The 21,270-nt window shown below is 41.2% G+C and overlaps 1 protein-coding gene across 2 annotated transcripts in view; it reads right to left on the reverse strand.

Moving 5' to 3' along the window:
- Gmppa (GDP-mannose pyrophosphorylase A) overlaps positions 1–21,270 on the reverse strand; it is a 49,681-nt gene that overhangs the window by 26,700 nt on the left and 1,711 nt on the right. The window contains exons 2-4 of one of the 2 annotated variants that reach the window (XM_080276142.1): positions 17,614–17,640; positions 8,387–8,585; positions 2,403–2,632 (exon numbers count right to left, since the gene is read on the reverse strand). In XM_080276142.1, the coding sequence (XP_080132268.1) occupies positions 2,403–2,632; positions 8,387–8,585; positions 17,614–17,640 (456 nt within the window). The remainder of the gene's footprint in view (positions 1–2,402; positions 2,633–8,386; positions 8,586–17,613; positions 17,641–21,270) is intronic. The other variant, XM_080276143.1, reaches the window with a different exon arrangement.

Here is a 21,270-nt window from a genome sequence, read left to right on the forward strand (position 1 = left end):
AATGAACTAGACAGCCTTCAATACACTTTTATTTTATTTTATTGCTTCAGCCATCATCCTGCTTCTGCAGTGTTACACTAACAGTCAGTCATAAATACCACTGGCAGAGTCATATGGCAACAAACACTGCACCTCACCAAACTGACTGACAATTCTCATTTGAGTGATCAAAGAAAGCAGTAATGAATTCTTGGTTTCTGAAGGTACAAGTAATTAAGTAGTTACTCATGTTCCTCCCTCTGAGATGTAAGAATATGTGACTAACCCACTCCCCTTAGAAACATTACATGATCAAAAAACCTTCAAACCCCTCTTGAGTATCAAACCTAAGCATTCTGGCAAGACTATCATTCTAACTTGAGCATTTTAAGCACTATATCAGTAAGCACCCACCTTTACACTTCTTTTACAGTTCTTTTCATTATTAAGCAAAAATTGCATATAATGTTTTTAATTATTAATCAATATATAACTACAGGTATTGTATACTGATCCCACAGACGTACATCTGTAAAAGGCAGAGGTATGTATCTAAAAAAAAAAAAAAAAACTAATTTATAAGATGGAGCTACATTCCTGAAGGACTTAAGATGTGTTAATGATTTTGTTGCCCATTTCACTGGGCATGCCATAGGATAATTACACTAATTTTGTGCTCCTTCTATTTGGATTATATCTCACCTTTCAGGTAGGAACTACAATTGGGCTGATGATGCTGACTTTTTCCAAGCTAGAATTACTTAATTAGTTCTACTGTATATTTGTATCTTCTATATCTTCATTAATAATAAATTTAAAGTCATACAATGTGCAAATCATCCTTGTTAAAGAATCAACATCATCATCAACATCATCATCCAATCCTACATTGCCCCATAGGGGAACATAGGAGTCCAGGGCTAGGCAACTTGGTCCTGACATTTAAGATAAGAGTGACTAGCCTCAATCATCCCTGAGTGGCATTACGTGAGCAACAAACCCCAACCATCCCTTGGATAAAAACCTTCACTGGCTCAGTCTGATTGGAGCGCTTTAATTGCCCACTAAACCACCAGATGCCAAAATTTGGTTATATGGTTACCACCCAGCATAGTAAATGGTTTCCTTGTGTACAGGAAACCATTTGGCTTGTCACCCAGTGTAGAGTCACCCACAGGCAGAAGGAAGGGGAAAGAATGAAGGAAAAAACAGAAGAGGGAGTGTAAAGTCATCCGTAGGCAGAAGGACGAGGAAAGAATGAAGGAAAGAAAGACAGAAGTGGCTGGAAGGAAAGAAGGATGAAGGAGAGGAAGAGAAAACCTGGGGAAAATGTAAATCAGAAATTATAACTGAAATGTAAAGGCTAAAGCCAGGGCCAAACCCAATGACCAAATGGATGCTCTAAATAGATCCCTGAAGCAATCCAACCTCCACTGAGGATTTATCACGCAGATGTTCAACCTCTCTTGGGTACTTGCACCCTCGTAAACTGTCAGTGGTTCACTAACAATCCACTCCTAACACTTAATTTCTTCACTGCCCACTGTACAACCTTTCTAGTTATCACTGATAGCTTTCTCAAGGGCAACAAAAACAAAGTAAAGCTATCTTTTCTTATCTAAGAACTTTTCCTAGAGTTAGGATAACTATATACAGCATATACTAGTGTGTCACTGATTCCTCTGCTAGGTACGAAACCAAGCTGCTTTTAAATGGTAGTCACTGTCTCCCTAATCATACACTCTAAAACTCTCTCCATAACTTTCACTACTTAAAATGACCATTTCAAGCCTTTTAGTCACCCCAGTTGGGAGCATCACCATTCTCTTTGTATATGTTCACAGTAACACTTCAACAGACTAGAACAAAGCTCTCATTTTATACTCAACTGAATGGGGCAAATCTTTCATTTACTGAATCAGTTTCTAATTTCAATTCAGTAACCAGTAGCAATCAGCAGCTTTTCCTGTTTTCATTATACTGTACTGGTCAATCTTTGCTACTGTCCTTAGAATCGATCAGTAGTATGAACTTAACAACGGTTAGTTATCATTATTCCAATAAAACACATGAAGCATATGAATGTAACATTCTCTCCATGAGTCCTTGATATATGCTGCTATGGTGGAATACAAAGCAATACTGTTAATCATTGCTACAGACCTAAGAATCGAATGGTGGTATGAACTTAGCAAAAGTTAGTTATCGATATACCAGTAAAACACATCAGGCATATGAATGTAATGTTCCCACCATAAGTCCTTGATACATGCTGCAATGGTGGGAAACAAAGCAATACCATACTAAAAGGAAACACTTCTCACTGCTATAATACTGAAAACTTGAAACTCAGCTTCAAGCTCTGTATATCTCACAATGACAGATGTAAATTAACCAGAAAGTAGACTGTTGATGTGACTGACCAATACATCCATAATTGGTGGACTGGTGTCTGGTGGCTTCAGTGCCCATAATGGTGATGAGGGAAGGTGTAGACAGACCGGTGTGGAAGTCCAGCATCTCCTGCAAGGGGAAGTCCCCACACACATCCCCATTCAGGACAAAGAAGGCATCAGGATTGCCTGAGCTGATCTGGTCTCTGAAGTGATAAATGCCTCCAGCAGTTCCAAGTGCCTGGTATTCCTGCAAGTACCTGGTCCAACCACCACCAATGCCAAAATTAGGAAATATGATACACATATACAGTATGCACACTTAAATACAGTACTAAAATTAGTTTTACTGTATACAAGCAGTACCTTCATAGCTTACTTATCATTTGCTATCACTGCATGGTACTGTAACAGGTTACTGTACTTAAAATCTTTCACCAATTCTTCTCTTCATACACTAAACCAGTCACAGAATGAGTTACCTCTTCTCACAACCACCACTACTTTATGGTAATCTTACCTACATTAATTTTCAAATCTCACTGCTCTTCACCAGACCTGCATTTCTGTCTCTAATTGCTATTGTAATGATAAATGTTCATCTAAACTTTATGGCTGCATCTTTCCTCTATTGTGGCTGGCACACATCAGCTGACTATACAGTAATACAGTAGCTACAAACACACACCCTTTCAGGTAAACTATCTATCTATCTATCTATTGCCAGACGCCATAATCTCTTAAGAGGTGGCCATTTGACTTTGAGTTATTGGTTTTATGGGGAGGGGCACTAACCCTCCACCAACCCACTTGTTGACACGTAGGGAGCACGTATGGGTTGGTTATATGGTTACCACCCAGCGTTGTAAATGGTTTCTTGGCTTACAGGAAACCATTTGGCTTGTCACTCAATGTAAAGCCACCTGTAAAGGAAAGAAGAGCAATAAGAAGTGACAGGAAAGATGGGAGATATAGGAAGGGAGGAGGGCAGGCAAAGAAAAAGAATGATAAAGGATAAGGAAGATGTAGGCAGCACTACATCAAGTGAGTGGAAGATGGTCGCCACCACCTACCACCATCAGGTAAACTCTAGGGCAAAATTTAAACAGCATTTTCAGTCCTTCATTACTGTATAGAAATGGTCAACTCAGAAACTGAATCTGTATTTTCCTCAGACTGCTAATTATTTTACATACAATGTATCACAGCATCTCAAAATTGATGGACTTTGTTTTTTTCTCTTTTATTAAAATTTCTTTAAAAAAAAAACAAGTTTGTGAAGGTTCTCACTTTTTTTTTTTTTTTTTTAATAAACTCACAAATCTCAGAGCCAATCTATAAAAAATCCTATGCACCATTATAATAGAACACAGAATTATCTGCATTCATCAGACCTGAAACAATTCATGTCTCATCATTCATCACCAGCTACACTAGTTGTTGTTATAAGTCATTATCTCAATTATTGAGGAAGGAGTAGTTGCAACAAGAGTGGAAAGGTTACAAGAGGATGAGAAAAAGGCAGAGTATAAGAGAGAAGTGGAGGATCGATTGGGCAAATATGAATTGGAGCAGATGGGGGACGTGGAAGGTGTGTGCAGGATATTTACAGAAGAAATATGTGCAGCATGTGATGTGGTGTGTGGGAGGAAGAGAAGACGGAGGGGGGGGTGCAAGGAACAGCGTGGTGGACTGAAGAAGTGAGACAGGCTGTGGCACAAAAGAAGAAACCATACAATGAATGGATGAGAAATAGGGGCGTGGAAGAAGTTGAGAGGCGGAAGAGAGAGTTATATGTAGAAAGAAAGAGAGAGGTGAAAAGATTAGTAAGAGAGAGTAAGAAGAGAGTGGATGAGGAATTTGGAAGGAATTTGAGTGTAAAGTGGAGGGACTGTAAGAAAATGTTCTGGAACGAGGTGAAGAGAGTAAGACAGGATGGAAGTGAGGTTAGCAGGGGAGTGAAAGATAAAAATGGTAGATTACTAGTGGAGAAGGGAGAAAAAGTGAGCAGATGGAGAGAACACTTTAAGGAATTGTTGAACATACAGGATGGAAGTAATGCGAGTATAAGTGGCTGGGGAATAACTGGGAGAAGGAGGGAGGTGAGAAGACAGGAAGAAATCAGTTGGATAGAAGTTGTCGAAGCAATGAAGAAAGTTAAATTGGGGAAAGCCCCAGGAATTGATGGAGTGTGTGGTGAAATGCTGAAGCGTGGGGGAGAGATAGTAGTGGAATGGATGTGGAAGATGTGCAGATTGGCCTGGGAGGAAGGTAGAGTCCCGGAGGATTGGAAGTCAGGTATAATTATTCCCTTGTACAAAGGAAAAGGAGAAAAAGAAGTGTGTGGTAATCATAGGGGCATTTGTCTTCTTAGTATAATAGGAAAAGTGTATGGTAGGATACTTACTGACAGAGTTAAAGAAAGAACAGAGGAATTAGTTGGAGAAGAACAGGGAGGCTTTAGGAAAGGAAGAGGTTGTGTAGATCAGATATTCATACTTAGATCTTTAGTGGAAAAGTTTCTAGAGAAGGGAAAGAAGTTGTATGCAGCTTTCATGGATTTGGAGAAAGCATATGACATGGTGGATAGACAAGGATTGTGGAAAGTATTAAGAATATATGGAGGATGGGAAGTTGGTGAATGCTGTGAAGAGTATGTATAAGGGTACTACGGCTGCAGTCCACGTGGATAGTGAACTGGGTGAATTTTTCTATTTGAGGGTTGGGTTGAACCAGGGATGTGTCATGTGTCCATGGTTGTTCAATCTGTACATGGATGGGGTTATAAAAGAGATACAAGGTAGGGCAGTGGATGCTGGAGTGGCCCTAGTGAGAGAGGGCAGTGTTTGGAAACTCCCTGTACTGCTGTTTGCAGATGATACTGTGTTGTTAAGTGAAGACGAAGGGAAGCTGGAAGGCTTGGTGGATGAGTTTGGGAGTGTGTATAAGAAATAGAATCTAAACTCGAACGCAGGGAAGAGTAAAGTTATGGTCTTAGAGATGTGAAGTCAGTGAGTCAGTGAATGTACAGTGAGGTTGGATGATGAGGAAATGGAAAATGAGGGTACATTTAACCCAACAGCTGCTACATACATCATATGAAGAATAGTGTGCAACTGCTACGTACATCATGTGATCAAGCCCTTTTTTTTTTTTTTTTTTCCACACTACATTTTTAACCCAAATGTCCATAAATAGCGTACCATGACCAAACTAAGGTAAATAACGAACTTATATCTGGTTTTCCTATTCTTTTCCATGCACTGGAAGAGCAAAAATTATTTTTGAGGGAAACAAAAAAAATCCCGCTTTTTTGTGCACAGGGGGATCGACCACGAAACCTAATGCCGCAGTTAATGGGTGGGTAGTGTGACGAGTAAGGATGAAAGTTTGGAGGGTGAAGTGCTTGAAAGGGTACAACAAGGAAGAAAGGTTACTGGTTCCTTGAAGGCAGTGATAAGAAACAGGGAAGTGAGCAAGGAAGTGAAAAAGTTACTACATGACAGTATTGTGATACCAACTCTAACGTATGGAAGTGAAGCTTGGACATTGTGGAGGGACACAAGTCAAGAGTGAGAGCAGTGGAAATGAGTTATCTGAGAGGAGCATGTAGAAACACATGGAGAGACAGACTGACAAATGATGATGTAAAGGAGCATTGTGGTGTGGATGCAGATGTGATAGGAAGCGTTAGGAGAAACATACTGAGGTTTGGCCATGTGGAAAGGATGGAGAGTGAGAGACTGACGAAGAGAGTGTATGTGAGTGAAGTGGAGGGGTAGAGAGGGAGGGGAGGCCAAGGATGAGATGGAGGGATGGAGTGGAGAGGTATATAAGAGTGCGGGGTGTGAATTGGGAGCAGGGCAGTGAAATGGCGAGGGACAGGGAAACGTGGAGGTGATGTGTTTTTGGCCACCCTGTATGGGATTAAGGCGTCTGGCAATAGATAGATAGATAGTAAACAATAACTACACAGGCAAGTTCCATCCCATGCTGTACTCAATGAACACCAAATTATTATTAAACTTTGCCATATATATGGCAAAACTTATTATTCTGGTATGTATTATTATGATTAATATTTTTCTTTGCACTTTTTTTTTCTTAGATCTTGATGATATTGTACAGGAAAGTAACTAGGGTAACCAAAGTAATTGTGCTGAAAATAAATGACCTTTACCTATTTTTGAAGGTCATATACTCATTTATGGTGCAAAAATGGCATACTTGAAATTGAAATATTTCAGAAAATAATTAAGATACAGATATCTGTTGAAAATCCTATGATAACAAAGTTTGCTGAGAATTTTGGCAGAATATTTTGCCATTTAGCCTTGTGGAAAGTATCAAATTAAAATCTAAGTGTTTTCTTTGTAACACATTTTAGAGAAAACCACAAGAGCTGTAATGCTGTAACTTTACAGAAACATATTTGCAGTCCCTCTTATTATCTGAAAGGATTATGGTTACAGTTAGGCATACAGTAAGTCTGATACTGAGACAAATGATAAATGTACCCATGCTTCATTTATTTCTTCCACATCTTTGTCTTCAGATCTTGCTGATATTAGCTGAAGTTAGTTTAGGTTAATGTAAGTAGGCTACATGATCCAGATATAAATGACCCTGAACAACTTTTAAAGGTCACAGACTTGTGTATGGTACCAAAATTTTATACCTTATATGCCATAAATAGTTTTCCTTATTGTGGCTACGCAGTAAGTTAATAGGTAAATACTGTAGTTTTCATTATTATTATTATCATTTTGTGGTAGGTGAGGGTGCTCACCATCCACTCACTCGATGTAGTGCTGCTGTCAGGTGTCTGCCCTTTCCTCTCCTCCATCCTTCTTTCCTTCCATCCTCTTCTGTCTTCCTTTCCTTCATTCTTTTCTTGTCCTTCTGCCTACAGGTGACTTTACACTCCCTCTTTTGTCATTCTTTCCTTCATTCTTTCCTCTTCCTTCTGCCTGTGGGTGACTCTACACTGAGTGACATGCAAATGGTTTCCTGTACACCAGGAAACCATTTACTACACTGGGTGGTAACCATATAACCAAATTTTGTCACCTGGTGGTTTATTGGGTAATTACTGCGCTCCAGTCGGATTGAGCTGGTGAAGGTTTATATCCACGGGGTGGTTGAGGTTGACTGCTCATGTAATGCCACTCAGGGATGAGTGAAGCTGGTCACTCATCTTAAATGTCGGGACCAATTGTCTAGCCCCGGGCTTCTATGCTCTTCATGGGGCAGTGTAGGATTGGATGATGATGATGAAGATGATGTTTATAATTTTTATTATTATTATTATTATTATTATTATTATTCAGGTAAGTAAAATAATAATAATATTTGTGGTAGGTGGGGGCACTCACCATCCACTCACTTGATGTAGTGCTGCTCTCGGGTGTCTGCCCTTTCCTCTCCTCCATCCTTCTTTCCTTCCATCCTCTTCTGTCTTTCTTTCCTTCAATCTTTCCTAGTCCTTCTGCCTATGGGTGACTTTACGCTCCCTCTTCTGTCTTTCGTTCCTTCACTCTTTCCTCTTCCTTCTGCCTCTGGGTGACTCTACACTAAGTGACAAGCCAAATGGTTTCCTGTACACCAAGAAACCATTTAGTATGCTGGGTGGTAACCATATAACCAAATTTTGATGCCTGCTGGTTTAATGGGTAATTATTGCGCTCCAATCGGACTGAGCCGGTGAAGGTTTATATCCAAGGGATGGTTGGGGCTTATTGCTCATGTAATGCCACTCAGGGATGAGTGAGGCTGGTCACTCTCATCTTAAATATCAGGATCAACTGCATAGCCCTGGGCTCCTATGCTCCTCGTGGGGCAACGTAGGATTGGATGATGGATGGATTATTATTATTATGATTATGATTATTATTATTATTATTATCTATTATTATTATTGTTATTTTTATTATTATTATTATTATTATTATTATTAGTGCAGTTATGTTACCTGTACTGACAGGATGTGACCAAACTGATTACAAAAATTTCACCTTATTTTGATTTTGTATGCAGCAATCATATCTGCCACAAACTGCTGAAGCTGTTGTGCGGGAAAGTAGCCGAGGAGAAGAATCTCACGTATGTTTGGGACAGCAGCACATGCCTCAATGTGGTGCTGCACCATGGGAAGCCCAGCTACTGGGAACAATGGCTTTGGTACATCAAGAGAAAGTGGCCGGAACCGCGTGCCTAAGAAAGGAATGAGATGATACAAGGTAAGACTGAGCAAATGCATTATCTGTGTATGGATGTTGAGGCCATTTCATGGTCTCTTTATTAACAGTTTTCCTAGTTATATGCTCTCATTTTCCTAATTCTGGATCCTGTCCCCCTTATTTACTTGTGTGAAATAGGTGTAATGATGAAGAAAATATTGCTGATGGTTATGATGATGATGATGAGGAGGAGGATAAATGAGAGATTAATACAAGTATCAAGGTATGACAGGTTATGGGAGGGGTATTTTGTACTGGATGAGAAAGGGAAAGTTGGGCAGGGGAGTTACTTCACATGGAATGAAACCGGGAGGTACCAATACTGAGAGTGGAGTGAAAGGAGGCACTGTTTGGATAGAAATGGGGAAACGAGTGCGTGCAGGACCTCGAGCATGCATTTGTTACAGCTAGTCACATAATTACTGTATCCTCTTCTGGTAAACATTCTAAATGTATATGAACTGAAGTGAAATAATAATAAATCTATAAATAACTACTTCACCTGCCTAGTGTAGTGAGGATTACTCTCACCAGAAGTTGTGTGGAACTGAATCTGGGGAGCTATGAGAGTTGGTATGTGAATTCATGGAGTGTGCTGGCATGTAGGGACTGGTGTGTATTGGTATGAGGGAGTTGTGTGTGTGTGTGTTGGTATGTAAGTGAGTGGTGTGAATTAGTACATGAGGGAGTGGTATGCATCGGTATGTTGCAGAGTGGTCAGTGTTAGTATGTGGTGGAAAGATAATAGTATGTGATGGACTGCTATATATTGAAATGTGGGTGTGGGAGCGATATGAGACAGTTAATGGGGGGAGTGGTATGAGTTATAATCGCTGCGCGCAACTCTGAAGTTGTTATTATCGTGCCCTGGCAACCTACCCCTCAACAATGCATCTGATTTTGTGAATAATATGAGACTCATGTGATTCGTGTATAATAATATTCGTATACAATATATTCGTGCATAATAATATGATTCGTGTATAATATGATGCAAATCAGATGCACTTTTGAATGATAGGTTGCCAGGGTACAATAATAACCTCAGAGTCGTGCACCCAACTATAGTAGGGACATGGTATGAGTTTACTTCCTGAGGGGAGTGGTGGAAGTTAGTGTGTGACAGAGTGGTATATATGTCTGTATACAGCAGTTATATGCGTTGGTATGTAGCACAGTGGTAGGGTTAGGGTTGGTATGTGATGGAACGGTATGTGATCAGGTGGTATGTGTTAATAAACAGATAATGTGTGTATTTACCTAGATGTGATATACGGGAAATAAGATACACTCGTAGGGTCCTGTCTCTTTTTCTCATTACGTCAGATTTTGCTTTGAACTCGTTTAAGTTTTTCGACTAGATGATCTCTTTGTCCAGGCTGTTCCACAGGTTTATGTATCTATACGGAGAGCTATATTTCTTGACATCCTTCAAACAATGTGGCTTTTTCAGTTTCATTCCATGTCCTCTTGTTACTCTCCCACCCCATACAAACAGATCATTTTTATCAATTTTATCTAGTCCCATCATGGCCCTGAACACTGCAATCATGCTGTCTCTCTCTCTCCTTTCTTCTAGGGAAGGCAGGTCCAGCTTTTCCAGCCTCTCTCCGTAAGACAGATCTGCCAGGCTGGGGACCATTTTGGTTACTGTTTTTTTTATTCTCTCAATCTTATTTATATCTTTCTTCTTGTGGGGACCACACTACTGCAGCATATTCCAAACCTGAGGCAGATCATGGCCACTATCAATTCATCATTAGTCAAGAGATTGTATGTCTCTCTATTTTGTTAATGTGTTTTTCTGGTGACAAACTATCCTGGACCAGCACTCCCAAATCTTTCTCTTCTCTCACTTTTTTTTATTGGTTTATTACCCATCATGTAATTCAGTGACGGCCTCTTGGCACTCTTACCCATTTCCAATATTTTACATTTTTTTGCGTTAAATTTCATTTCCCACATCTGGCTCCAATCTTGGATCCTATTCAGGTCTTTCTGCAGCATTTTACAGTCTTCCTTGACTTCTGCTATCCTCAAGATCTTTGCATCATCAGCAAACAGACTTGAATAACTGTTCATTCCATCTACCATATCACTTACGTAAATCAGGAACATTACTGGCGCTAACACTGAGCCCTGTGGGACTCCACTTGTTACTTCCCTCTATCTGGACATCTTGTCCTTTATTACTGTCCTCATTTGTCCATCTCTCAAGAAGTCTTTCATTCACTCCAGGACGTTTCCCTTCAGTCCTCCTGTGTTCCAATTTCCACATTAGTCGCTTGTGGGGTACCTTGCCAAAGGCTTTCTCCAAATCTAGATACACACAATCCACTCAGCTGTCTCTCTCCTGCAGCACGTCAATCGCTCTTGAATAAAAGCTCAGCAAGTTGGAAACACATGACCTTCCACTTCTGAATCCAAACTGGCTTTCAGCCAATATGTTCATCTCCTCAAGATATTTTATCCATCTGTCTTTTAGGATTCTCTCACACAATTTTGCAACTACGCTGGTCAGGGACATTGGTCTATAATTCAGGGGTTCTTCCTTGTTTCCTCCCTTATAAATTGGTACCACATTGGCCCTCTTCCATTCCTGAGGCACTTTCCCTTCTTCCAGAGAACACACAATTAAATCGCGAATCTTACCTGCCAGTTGTCCTCTGCATTCTTTCAGTACCCAGGTAGAGATTCCATCCGGTCCTGGGGCTTTCCTTACATCCTGAGTTTCCAGTAATTTATACACTTCCTGCACTTCCATTTTTATGTCTCAAACACTACATTTTTAGTCACACCCTCCCCCTCCACAAAATCTCTTTCTTTAGTGAAAACCAATTGGAAACATTTGTTCATTACTTCAGCTTGCATTGCCACATCTTTGTAGACCTCTCCTTCTACTTTCAGTTGGGTGATTCCTTCCTTTTGTTTCAATTTGCCATTAACAAATCTATAAAACAATTTGGGTTCTTCCTTACATTTGTCAACTATATCATTTTTAAAGTTCCTTTCTTCCTCTCTGCGTATTCTTGTATGTTCATTTCTAGTTCTTTTATATTCTTCCTTTGATTTATTATTACCTCTCTTTCTCCATTTGTTCCATGCCATGTCCCCTTCTTTTTTTGCTATCATGCACCTTCTGTTAAACCAGTCCTTTTTCCTGTTTTCTTTCCCACTTACTCTTGGAAGATGTTTCTCCACTCCCAAATTATAGAGGTCTAGAAAGATATCCCACTTCCTCTGTCTCTCTTTTGTTTCTCTGTATTTTCTCCAATCCCCATTTTCGAAAAATTTCCTCAGTCCTGCAGAGGTTGCTTTCCCATAGTTGTATCTTCCCTGCCTATAAAGCTCAACTCTTGGCACCATGTTCCCTTTTATCATCTGGAACTCAATGACCACATGACCACTTTTTCCTATAGGACACTGATATTTTAAATTTTCAACTACATCAGGTTCTTTAGTTAGTAGTAAATCTAATCTTGCAGACATGTCGTCTCCTCTGAATCTAGTCTCTTCTTTGACCCACTGGGTCACAACATTATTCATTGCAATATTTAACAATATAGTGCCCCAGGAATATTCATTGCTTCCCGAGTCCCATTCCTCCCAGTTCGCCTCTTTACAGTTAAAATCCCCCATCATAATGTGGATGTGACAGGAAGCATTAGGAGGAATACACTGAAGTGGTTTGGCCATGTGGAGAGGATGGAGGGTGAAAGACTGATGAAGAGAGTGTACTGTATGTGAGTGAGGTGGAGGGGGGGGGAGAGGGAGGGGGAGGCCGAGGATGAGATGGAGGGATGGGGTGGAGAAGTATATGAGAGAGGGGAGTGTGAGTTGCGAGCAGGGCAGTGAAATGGTGGGGGACATGGCAACATGGAGGCGATTTGTTTGTGGCCACCCCGAATGGGATTGACGCGTCTGGCAATAGATAGATAGATAGATAATTATTGCTTTTCTCAATCACTTTCTTGAGATAGCTAACCATGTCTGACAACATCTGATACTCATCATCCTTCCATGCCCTTGTCTTAGAGGGAACGTATACCACTGCGATGTCTCTCTTGCCATTCTCTCCGGTTTCTAGTTTCATACAAGTGCTCGTGGACCCTTCGGGCCCCTCGCACTTGTTCCTGTGGAGGGCTTTCGCGCTGCTGTTACTATGGTCAAAAAATTCTACGGAGACCCTATGCCGGGTGCCGAGAGCAGCATTTTTGGGTCAAAATGTGATCACTTATAAATTATAGTAAAAGTATTTCAATTGTGATGGGACCAAATTTTTTCACATCAGCGAATTTTCTGCGATTTTTGTACCAATTTTGGTGCAATTTGAATGTGTAGTTTTGGCTGCCCAAAATACACACACACACAGACACATGGCTAGTGCCATAGTATATTAGATTTATCACTTCAGCCTACCCTCTCCCAGTTCCTCATTTTTCCACACTGATGTTCTTCACTGCTATTATCACTCCTCCTCCCATTTTTTCTTTTCTGTCTCTTCTCCACAGTTTGTATTTGCCATCTCCCATTTGGATGTCAATATCCTCTCTTAACTTGGTCTCTATAAGGCACATAATATCTGGTTCATGTACCCTCAAGTAATCGTTGATTTCTAACCTTGCCAGTAATAAACCATCAACATTAGTATATGCCACTTTCCAACTTTTTTTGCTGTTCTTTTTTCCCTCTTCCCTTTCTCTCTCTGTCAGTACCACTTCCTCAATTTCTGATCCATTACTCTCCAATAGAACACTGTCTTCTCTTCCTCCGTTCTCTGTTCATTTTTTGCCTTTGCTTCCTTTAATAGCTCCTTTATCTTAGTTCTTTCCTCCTCATTTGCATCTCTCCTTATCCAAACATTCTTGAGCTCTTCCTTTTCTGATAAATTCATTTACCATTGCTTGAGACTTAAGCTTTACTTTAAGTGGCCTCGCCCCTCCTTCCTCGTACTTTCCTAGCTTAAACACTTCTTCAGTCTCTTAATGAGCTTCATTGTTGCCCTCCATAACTACTAATACTATCTCTTTTGCCTTATTCAGCTCTTCTCTTTCCCTTTCTGACCTTACTGTCATCCATTTTTTTTAAGTCCTGAAATTATCACGCATTTTTTCTTGTCTGCTGCATCCCTAACTAAAGATTCTCTACTTTTCAGTACCCTAACCACTTCCTTTTCCACCTTTTCCCTGCTTTGTTGTTCTATAATCTCCTTCAAATTTATCTTTCCTTCCTCCTGGATTTTCTTCCACCCCTTGTGCTTCTCCTTGATTTCCTTAATATGTTCATCAGGCATCCTTGACTTTGATTCATACTCATCTGGTTTTCTTTTCATCCTGTCCCTTTCTTCTTCCAACCTCTTATTTTCCCTCTTGAGCTGTTTTATTTCATTTGAGGCAGATTCATTAGTCAATTTTAATTCCGTAACTTGCATTTCTTGTTCAGCATTGCGTGTACAGCCTTTATCCAACTTGTTCTGAAGTATCTTAATCTCTCTATCCTGTTCTAAGGTCCGTTTCTGTAACTCACTAATTATTGACCATACCTTCTTTAATTTCTGGACATTCCTCTCTGCCATTTTCTCCACTCCTGCAATTCTTGTTTGATTCAGTTTAACACTTCCTTCACCCTTATCCTCGTCGGTAAAGCCCTCAAACTCACCGCCATCAGGTGTAAACAAAGAGCCACCTCCTTCTGCCATGATGCAACCTATGAAAACTTTACACTTTCACTGTTTTTTGTACTCTTGTTGGTCCAAACTCTGAACTTTTTTCACTACCATCAGACGGGACCACCATTCATGTATTCATTTACATAATCACAATAGGCTGGGTTCCTTTGTGTGTGTGTGTGTGTGTGTGTGTTAGTACTGCATGTGAGGCAGTCATTATGATTATAAGGGGAAAAAAGTTGTGTCTTTGTAAATGAGGGAGTGATGTGTATTTTTTGTTCAAAATGCTAAATCAGTAAGGATTAACTGAAATAAATTAAATTTCAAATATCATAAAGAAGAAAAAGAAATAATATTAGAAACAAATATATATATATATATATATATATATATATATATATATATATATATATATATATATATATATATATATATATATATATATATATATACACTGTATACATACAGTAATAAAGCAAATTACTGTGGAAGATGACCATTCAGTTTTAGTATACAAACTGAAGGACAACAGTGGGTTACAGTATGCTGTCATTATGACCTCAGGCTAACTGGATGTGAATGTGGTGGGGTAGGCCGAGGTTACCCATGTCTTGCAGCCCACCATTCTCGTTTTGTGACTCTGTGAAGGAGTTAAGAAGTGTTTGTGTAACCTGGATGCTCCAGCACCTGGATATATCAATGTCACTGGATGAAGGCATTTCTGTGTAGCATCTAACAGTGTATCATGCTGATCAACTTCTCCGAAAAACAGTAGCAAACCACAGACAGTGAAACATACGTGGAGCCATTATTAATTGAAGCAGTGCTTACAGCTGCATGATACAAAGTTTTTACTAGATAGCACATTTAAAACACGGCACAGCCCTACCCCGCACAGATTTCTAACTGATAGCACAATGCTGGTCTAGTGTTCCTCCAAAAATGTTTTGCAATAATGTGATTTTCACATATGGTATAGTAAAATACAGCACAGATATGGAGGTGGACTGTACTGGTGGAAAAAAAAAAAAAAGCTACAGTGAGATCTTACACCACATTACACTGTACCACAAGTCTTAATGTATAAATACCCAGAAGACAAGCAGAGATCTACTCTGAGCAACTACTTTATCTAAATCAAACATTTGTTACATTTTTTTTCTAGTGCATAAGAAGACTGATATGGATATAGGGCTAACAGATTATACTTCTAAAACTATGAAACAAATGGCAGAAAGGCTTTAGTAGAGCTCAAAGCCCATTTTTCACTCATAATCATACAGGGTGAATATGGAGCCACCGTTTGGAAGAAGCATCAAGCCACTAACGTCACCACCCAGGCATTATTATAGTGTCAGTGGGAATCACCCTAAACTCAGACAAGTAAGGATTGGGTGCTTTACTTGTCTCCAGTGTGACATAGCTGATATGGGGGAGTGTAAGGGAAGCAGATGTGAGAATGGGAGTGGTAGCAAATGTCAAGGGAGTCTAAGGCACCAAGTGTGGAGTAGTGTTAGGTGACAGAAGTTGGGGAGTGTGAGGCAGCAGATGTGGGGGTGTGGGTAACAACTGTGGGGGAGTTTGGGGCAGCAGTGTGTGGGAATGTGGGTCAGCAGTGTTGGGGAGTGTGGGTCAGCAGTGTGGGGGAGTGTGGGTCAGCAGTGTGGGGGAGTGAGGGCCAGCAGATGTAGAGGAGTATGGGGTAGCAGGTGTGAGGGAGTGTGGGTCAGCAGATGTGGGGGAGTTTGGTGTACCAGGTGTGGGGGAGTTTGGGACAGGTGTGGCGAAGTTTGGGGCAGCAGATGTGGGGGAGTGTGGGACAGCAGGTGTGAGGGAGTGGGGCAGCAAGTATATGGCAGTGTGGGGTTGCAGGTGTGAGGGAGTGTGGGACAGCAGATGCGGGAGAGTTTGATGTACCAGGTGTAGAAGAGTTTGAAGCAGCAGGTGTGGGGGAAGTTTGGGGCAGCAGGTGTGGGGGAGTTTGGGGCAACAGGTGTAAGGGGAGTGTGGGGCAGCAAGTGTTAGAGAGTGTGAGTTAAGAGGTGTGGGGGAGTGTGAGTCGGCAGGTGTGGCAGGAGTGTGAGTGGGCAGGTGCATGGGAGTGTGAGTTAGCAGATGTAGGGGAGTCTGAGTCAGCAGGTGAAGGGAAGTGTGAGTTAGCAGGTGTAGGGGAGTGTGAGTTAGCAGGTGTAGGAGGGTGAGTTCACAGGTGTGGGGGAGTGTGAGTTGGCAGGTGTGGGGGAGTGTGGGTTGGCAGGTGTGGGGGAGTGTGGGTTGGCAGGTGTGGGGGAGTGTGAGTTAGCAGGTGTTTGGGGAGTGAGTTGGCAAGTGTGGGGAAGTGTGAGTTGGCAGGTGTGAAAGAGTGTAAGTTAGCAAGTGTGGGAGAGTGTGAGTTAGCAGGTGTGGGGGAATGTGAGTTAGCAGGTGTGGGGAAGTGTGAGTTAGTAGGTGTCGGGGAGTGTGAGTTAGTAGGTGTCGGGGAGTGTGAGTTAGTAGGTGTCGGGGAGTGTGAGTTGGCAGGTGTGAGGGAGTGTGAGTTGGCAGGTGTGAGGGAGTGTGAGTTAGCAAGTGTGAGGGAATGTGAGACACCAGTTGTGGGGGAGTTCGAGGCAGCAGGTATAGGAGAATGTGGAGCAGCAGGTGTGAAAGGTGGTAACAGAGTACTGTACATCCCCCTAGTACGCGCCTATATGGGTGGCAGAGGACGTCGCATACTAGGAATTCACGTACTGTGAATACATAAACTTATGGGAAAAATTACATATGGGTGGCACCCCCCTTCATGGGCAACCCTTGAGATGCCTTTCAGACCTAAGTATTGTACTATACAGGGAAACTATCTAAGACATATTACCTAAGATAAAGTAAACCAACAAAATTATGGCTTTACTAGGTAAATCAACAAGGATATGGTTAACTAAACCAACAAGAATATGGCTGCTCACCTTTACCCATTACACTTCCTGGGGGGACATATGTCGCATACTCAGAGTAACCCTGGATTTGGGCAACGCTTCGCTGCCCATCTTGCTTACAAGTTCAATTCGCGTACTAATAAAAAATACACTAAAAAAAAATAATAATAATAATAGGTCCTCGCGTACAAGTGGGATCGCGTACTCGGAACTCGCGTACTGTGGGGATGTACTGTAGCTGGTACGAAGGGTGCATGTGGACACCTTGCTCATGCACCAGTGACCAGTAAGGGATTTTCATAATTATGATGACAAGATCTGAATACAGTACAGGTACCACTCTTTCATATGTTGGGATAAGTTAACTTTCTACAATACATTACAGCACCACAGCCTACTATTTCTGCAACAACACTCACCAGTAAAAAGTCGTGGTAATATCCTTTCTGAGGAAACAATGAAATTTTGTTAGTCTGTTACATGTCTGTGATTTCTTAACAGTTTGTACCATTTACATAAAGCTGTAAGTGGGTGAAAACAAAACAAAAAAAATACTAAGTACAAAAACTAACATTACCGTATTCAATGCGTATGCAACAGCCACCCACACCATGCTTCGGTAGTGCAGACTATTGCAAGTTACCCTGCCTCGTACCATGTACTGCACGGTAATCATTCGTTCATTCATTTTTGAAGGTTCCAACATGCTTGCACGCATCGGCCTTGGTCACCTAATGGTGGCTCTCGATGCTGCTCAATCTCTGGCAGCTTCCCTATTCAGTCCCTTATCCCTGAGGTCACATTCAATGACGTCATCCCAGGTCTTTTTCGGTCTACCTTTCGCAACCCTACCCCTAACAGTAACACTTCTCACTTTCTGCACCCAATTATCACCTCCCATCCTCTCCACATACCCAAACCATCTCAACTCTCTCCTCATCACAACACCAATACACTCCAGTCCCATCCTACCCCTCTACTCTTCCATCATAAACCTAGTCCCCCCAGGCCTCACACTCAGGGATGCACCCCACATCCACCTAATCATTGTCATTTCTGTGTGTTTGAGCCTGAGTATATCCTCTTCCTTTACTGTCCAAGTCTCACTAATGGGTATATTTAATGCTACCCATATACTGTAACTGTGCCTTTTTCTTTTTTTTAATGCATGAAAGAAGGAACCAAAGGCCAGAAGCCCGTAAGATTCTTCCCTCAAAGAAAAAACAAAAACATGACTGGAAAGCACTCAGAGGACGCACATCCCCGCCAATGTCGCTGCCATTAAAAAGGATCCAGATCTGGATCTGCCTAAAAAAATTTAATCAATTCTTTTGTGATCCTTAGCCCACCTTTCCACAAAAATTAATTGAAATTCACCATGAACTTTTGGAGATATTGTGCGGAATACTCCAGACCCATATCCACCCCCAAATTTAAACATTTCTTCCGTGGCCCATGGCACACCCTTCCACAAAATTTCAACAAAATCCATTCATAACTTTTTGAGTAAAGTTGCTAACATACAGACAAGCAAACAGACAAACAAACAAATGCTGACAAAACCATAACCTCCTTGGCGAAGGTAATAACAGAGAGCCAGTTCAAGATCTGTTCACATCGAGAAGCCTAGACACACTGAGTTTGAAAAACTGGAAGTCATAGACAGTCGGAAATACAGAAAGAGGTAGACAGTTCCAGAGTTGACCTGTTGCATACATGAAGGACTGGGAGTAGCCGTTAACTCTTGCATTAGAGAGCTGGACAGAAAAAGGATGAGAGTTTGTTGCTAGATGGGTGCTATGCCCCCACCATAGTGGTGGAGGGATGCAAGCAAGCAGATAATTCAGAGGAGCAAAGACCAGTGAAATAGCAATAGAAAAGAGATAATGGTGCAACAGTGCAGCGAGGAGAAAGAGGTTGAAGGGAGCCAGTACCGGTAAGAAGAGGAGAGTTAATGAGATGAAAAGCCTCTGACTCCACCTTGTTGAGAAGAGCAGAATGTGGGGAGCCTCCCCATACATGACAAATGTACTCCACATAGGGGCAAATAAAATCCATGTATAAAGTCAAACTGTGCAGGGGTAAAGAAAGCACAGAGTCAGCTTAGCACACCTAATCTCTTGGAAACAGATTTTACAAGTGAGGTAATACGATCTTTCCAAGACAAATCCCGATAGAATGGAACCTCAAGTACAGTATGCTTAAAGATTGCACAGGATTGAGACAGATATTGTTAAAAATTACAGGGTACTCCTGTAGAAGACTCTGACAAGTTGAAAGATGTAAGAACAGAATTTTTGAAGCATTAAAAACAAGATTACTTTTGCCTAAATCAAAGATATAAACCAAGTCAACCATTAGGTTTGCCATTGCCTCATCTCCTGTTTGTTGAAGTAACTGCCGAGATGGATGCTGTGGGAAACGAATGGAAAGGTGAAGGGTGGAGTCATCAATGTATGAGTCGATAGGGTTAGATGTACAGTTTAGAAGGTCACTGATGAATAGAAGGAAGAGAGTTGGTGGCAGGACAGAACCCTGGGGAACACCACTATTGACAGCTCAAGGAGAAGAACATGACAGCGGCTACAGAATGACCAGAAAGGAAAATTGAGATGAAGGCACAGATAGAAGGACAGAAACCATAAGTGGGCAGTTTGGAAATTAAAGATTTATGCCAGACTCGATCGAAAGCCTTTGAGATGTCAAGGGCAATGGCAGTGCTTTTGCCAAAGTCCAGCAAAGAGGATGACTAGGAGTCTGAAAGGTAGGTGAGAAGATTGCCAATGGAGCTTCCCTGGCAGAACCTATACTGACAATCAGAAAGATGATTGTGATAGGAAAGGTGCTTAAAAAAATTTTATTTGTTAAGAACTGATTAAGAAATATTTGAAATACTGTGTATATAATACACACACACACACACACACACACACACACACACACACACACACACAGAACTCTCGGTTATCCGGTGTAATTCAGTCATCCCCCACACCGAATAAAGCGAAATGCCAGATATTACATAGTACCCCTCATTGGCTCAACATCTGGCTTCAAGCCAGATATTGTTTTACTATCTGTCTTGACCCTCTATCCTATAATCTTTCCCATGTGTAAAAGATGAAAACTAAGCATAAAATACAGTATAGTAATGATACAGTACAGTAATATAGTTCTGTACACAGTGTTGCGTGGTTTTCCTGGGCGTTAGTTGGCTACCTCGCACAAGCTGGTTGATACGCCTTGCATCCGGATATTGCATAGAACCATTGGTTACTTCCCGTTTCAGCACCGGATGCTGCATAATTTCACTGGATATTGCTTTAACAGAGCCGAGCAAAAGGCGCCGGACGTTGTGACAATGGATAATTGACAGTTTAACCTGTTAACTGCTCTATACAGTCTGGGCTGTTCCGAGTGCGACTGCTCAATACAACCCTGGCTGCGCGGATGCAGGTCAAATATAGCACCACGGTGATCAAGGCCGACGCATCCAAGCATGTTGGAGCCCTCTAAAATGAAAACGAAAACAATACATTCCAATAGGGTATCAGACACTTCAATGTTCTTCCACGGCTTTATCAAGGTAAATATTGAGCTAATATTTTGTTACTAAATACTTCGGCATGTATACTCTCAATTTCTAAAACAAAATTTGGCCTTTGGGAAATTTCATTTTTACCCCTATGTCTGCACACCAGAGACACCTCCAAAAAACAGCCATGCACAGTTAACGGGTAAATATAAAGGGAAGGGTGATGCCCTGGAAAGAGGAAATTATAGAGGTATAAAGCTTTTAGATCGGATAATGAAGGTAATGGAGAGAGTTTTAGAAGGTATGATTAGAGAAAGAGTGAATATTGATGAGATGCAGTTTGGGTTCATGCCAGGTAGGGGGACCACTGATGCCATATTCATTGTTCGACAGCTTCAGGAAAAATATATTGGTAGGAGAAGGGATCTTTATTTTGTTTTTGTTGATTTGGAAAAGGCCTTTGACAGAGTCCCTAGAGAGGTGGTGAAGTAGGCAATGAGAAAGCTTGGCTTGGAGGAGTGGCTGGTTAGGGTGGTTATGG

The sequence above is a fragment of the Coenobita brevimanus genome, chromosome 64 (assembly GCF_032717465.1).
Source record: "Coenobita brevimanus isolate Jiangsu-jjx chromosome 64, ASM3271746v2, whole genome shotgun sequence".
NCBI lineage: Eukaryota > Metazoa > Arthropoda > Malacostraca > Decapoda > Coenobitidae > Coenobita > Coenobita brevimanus.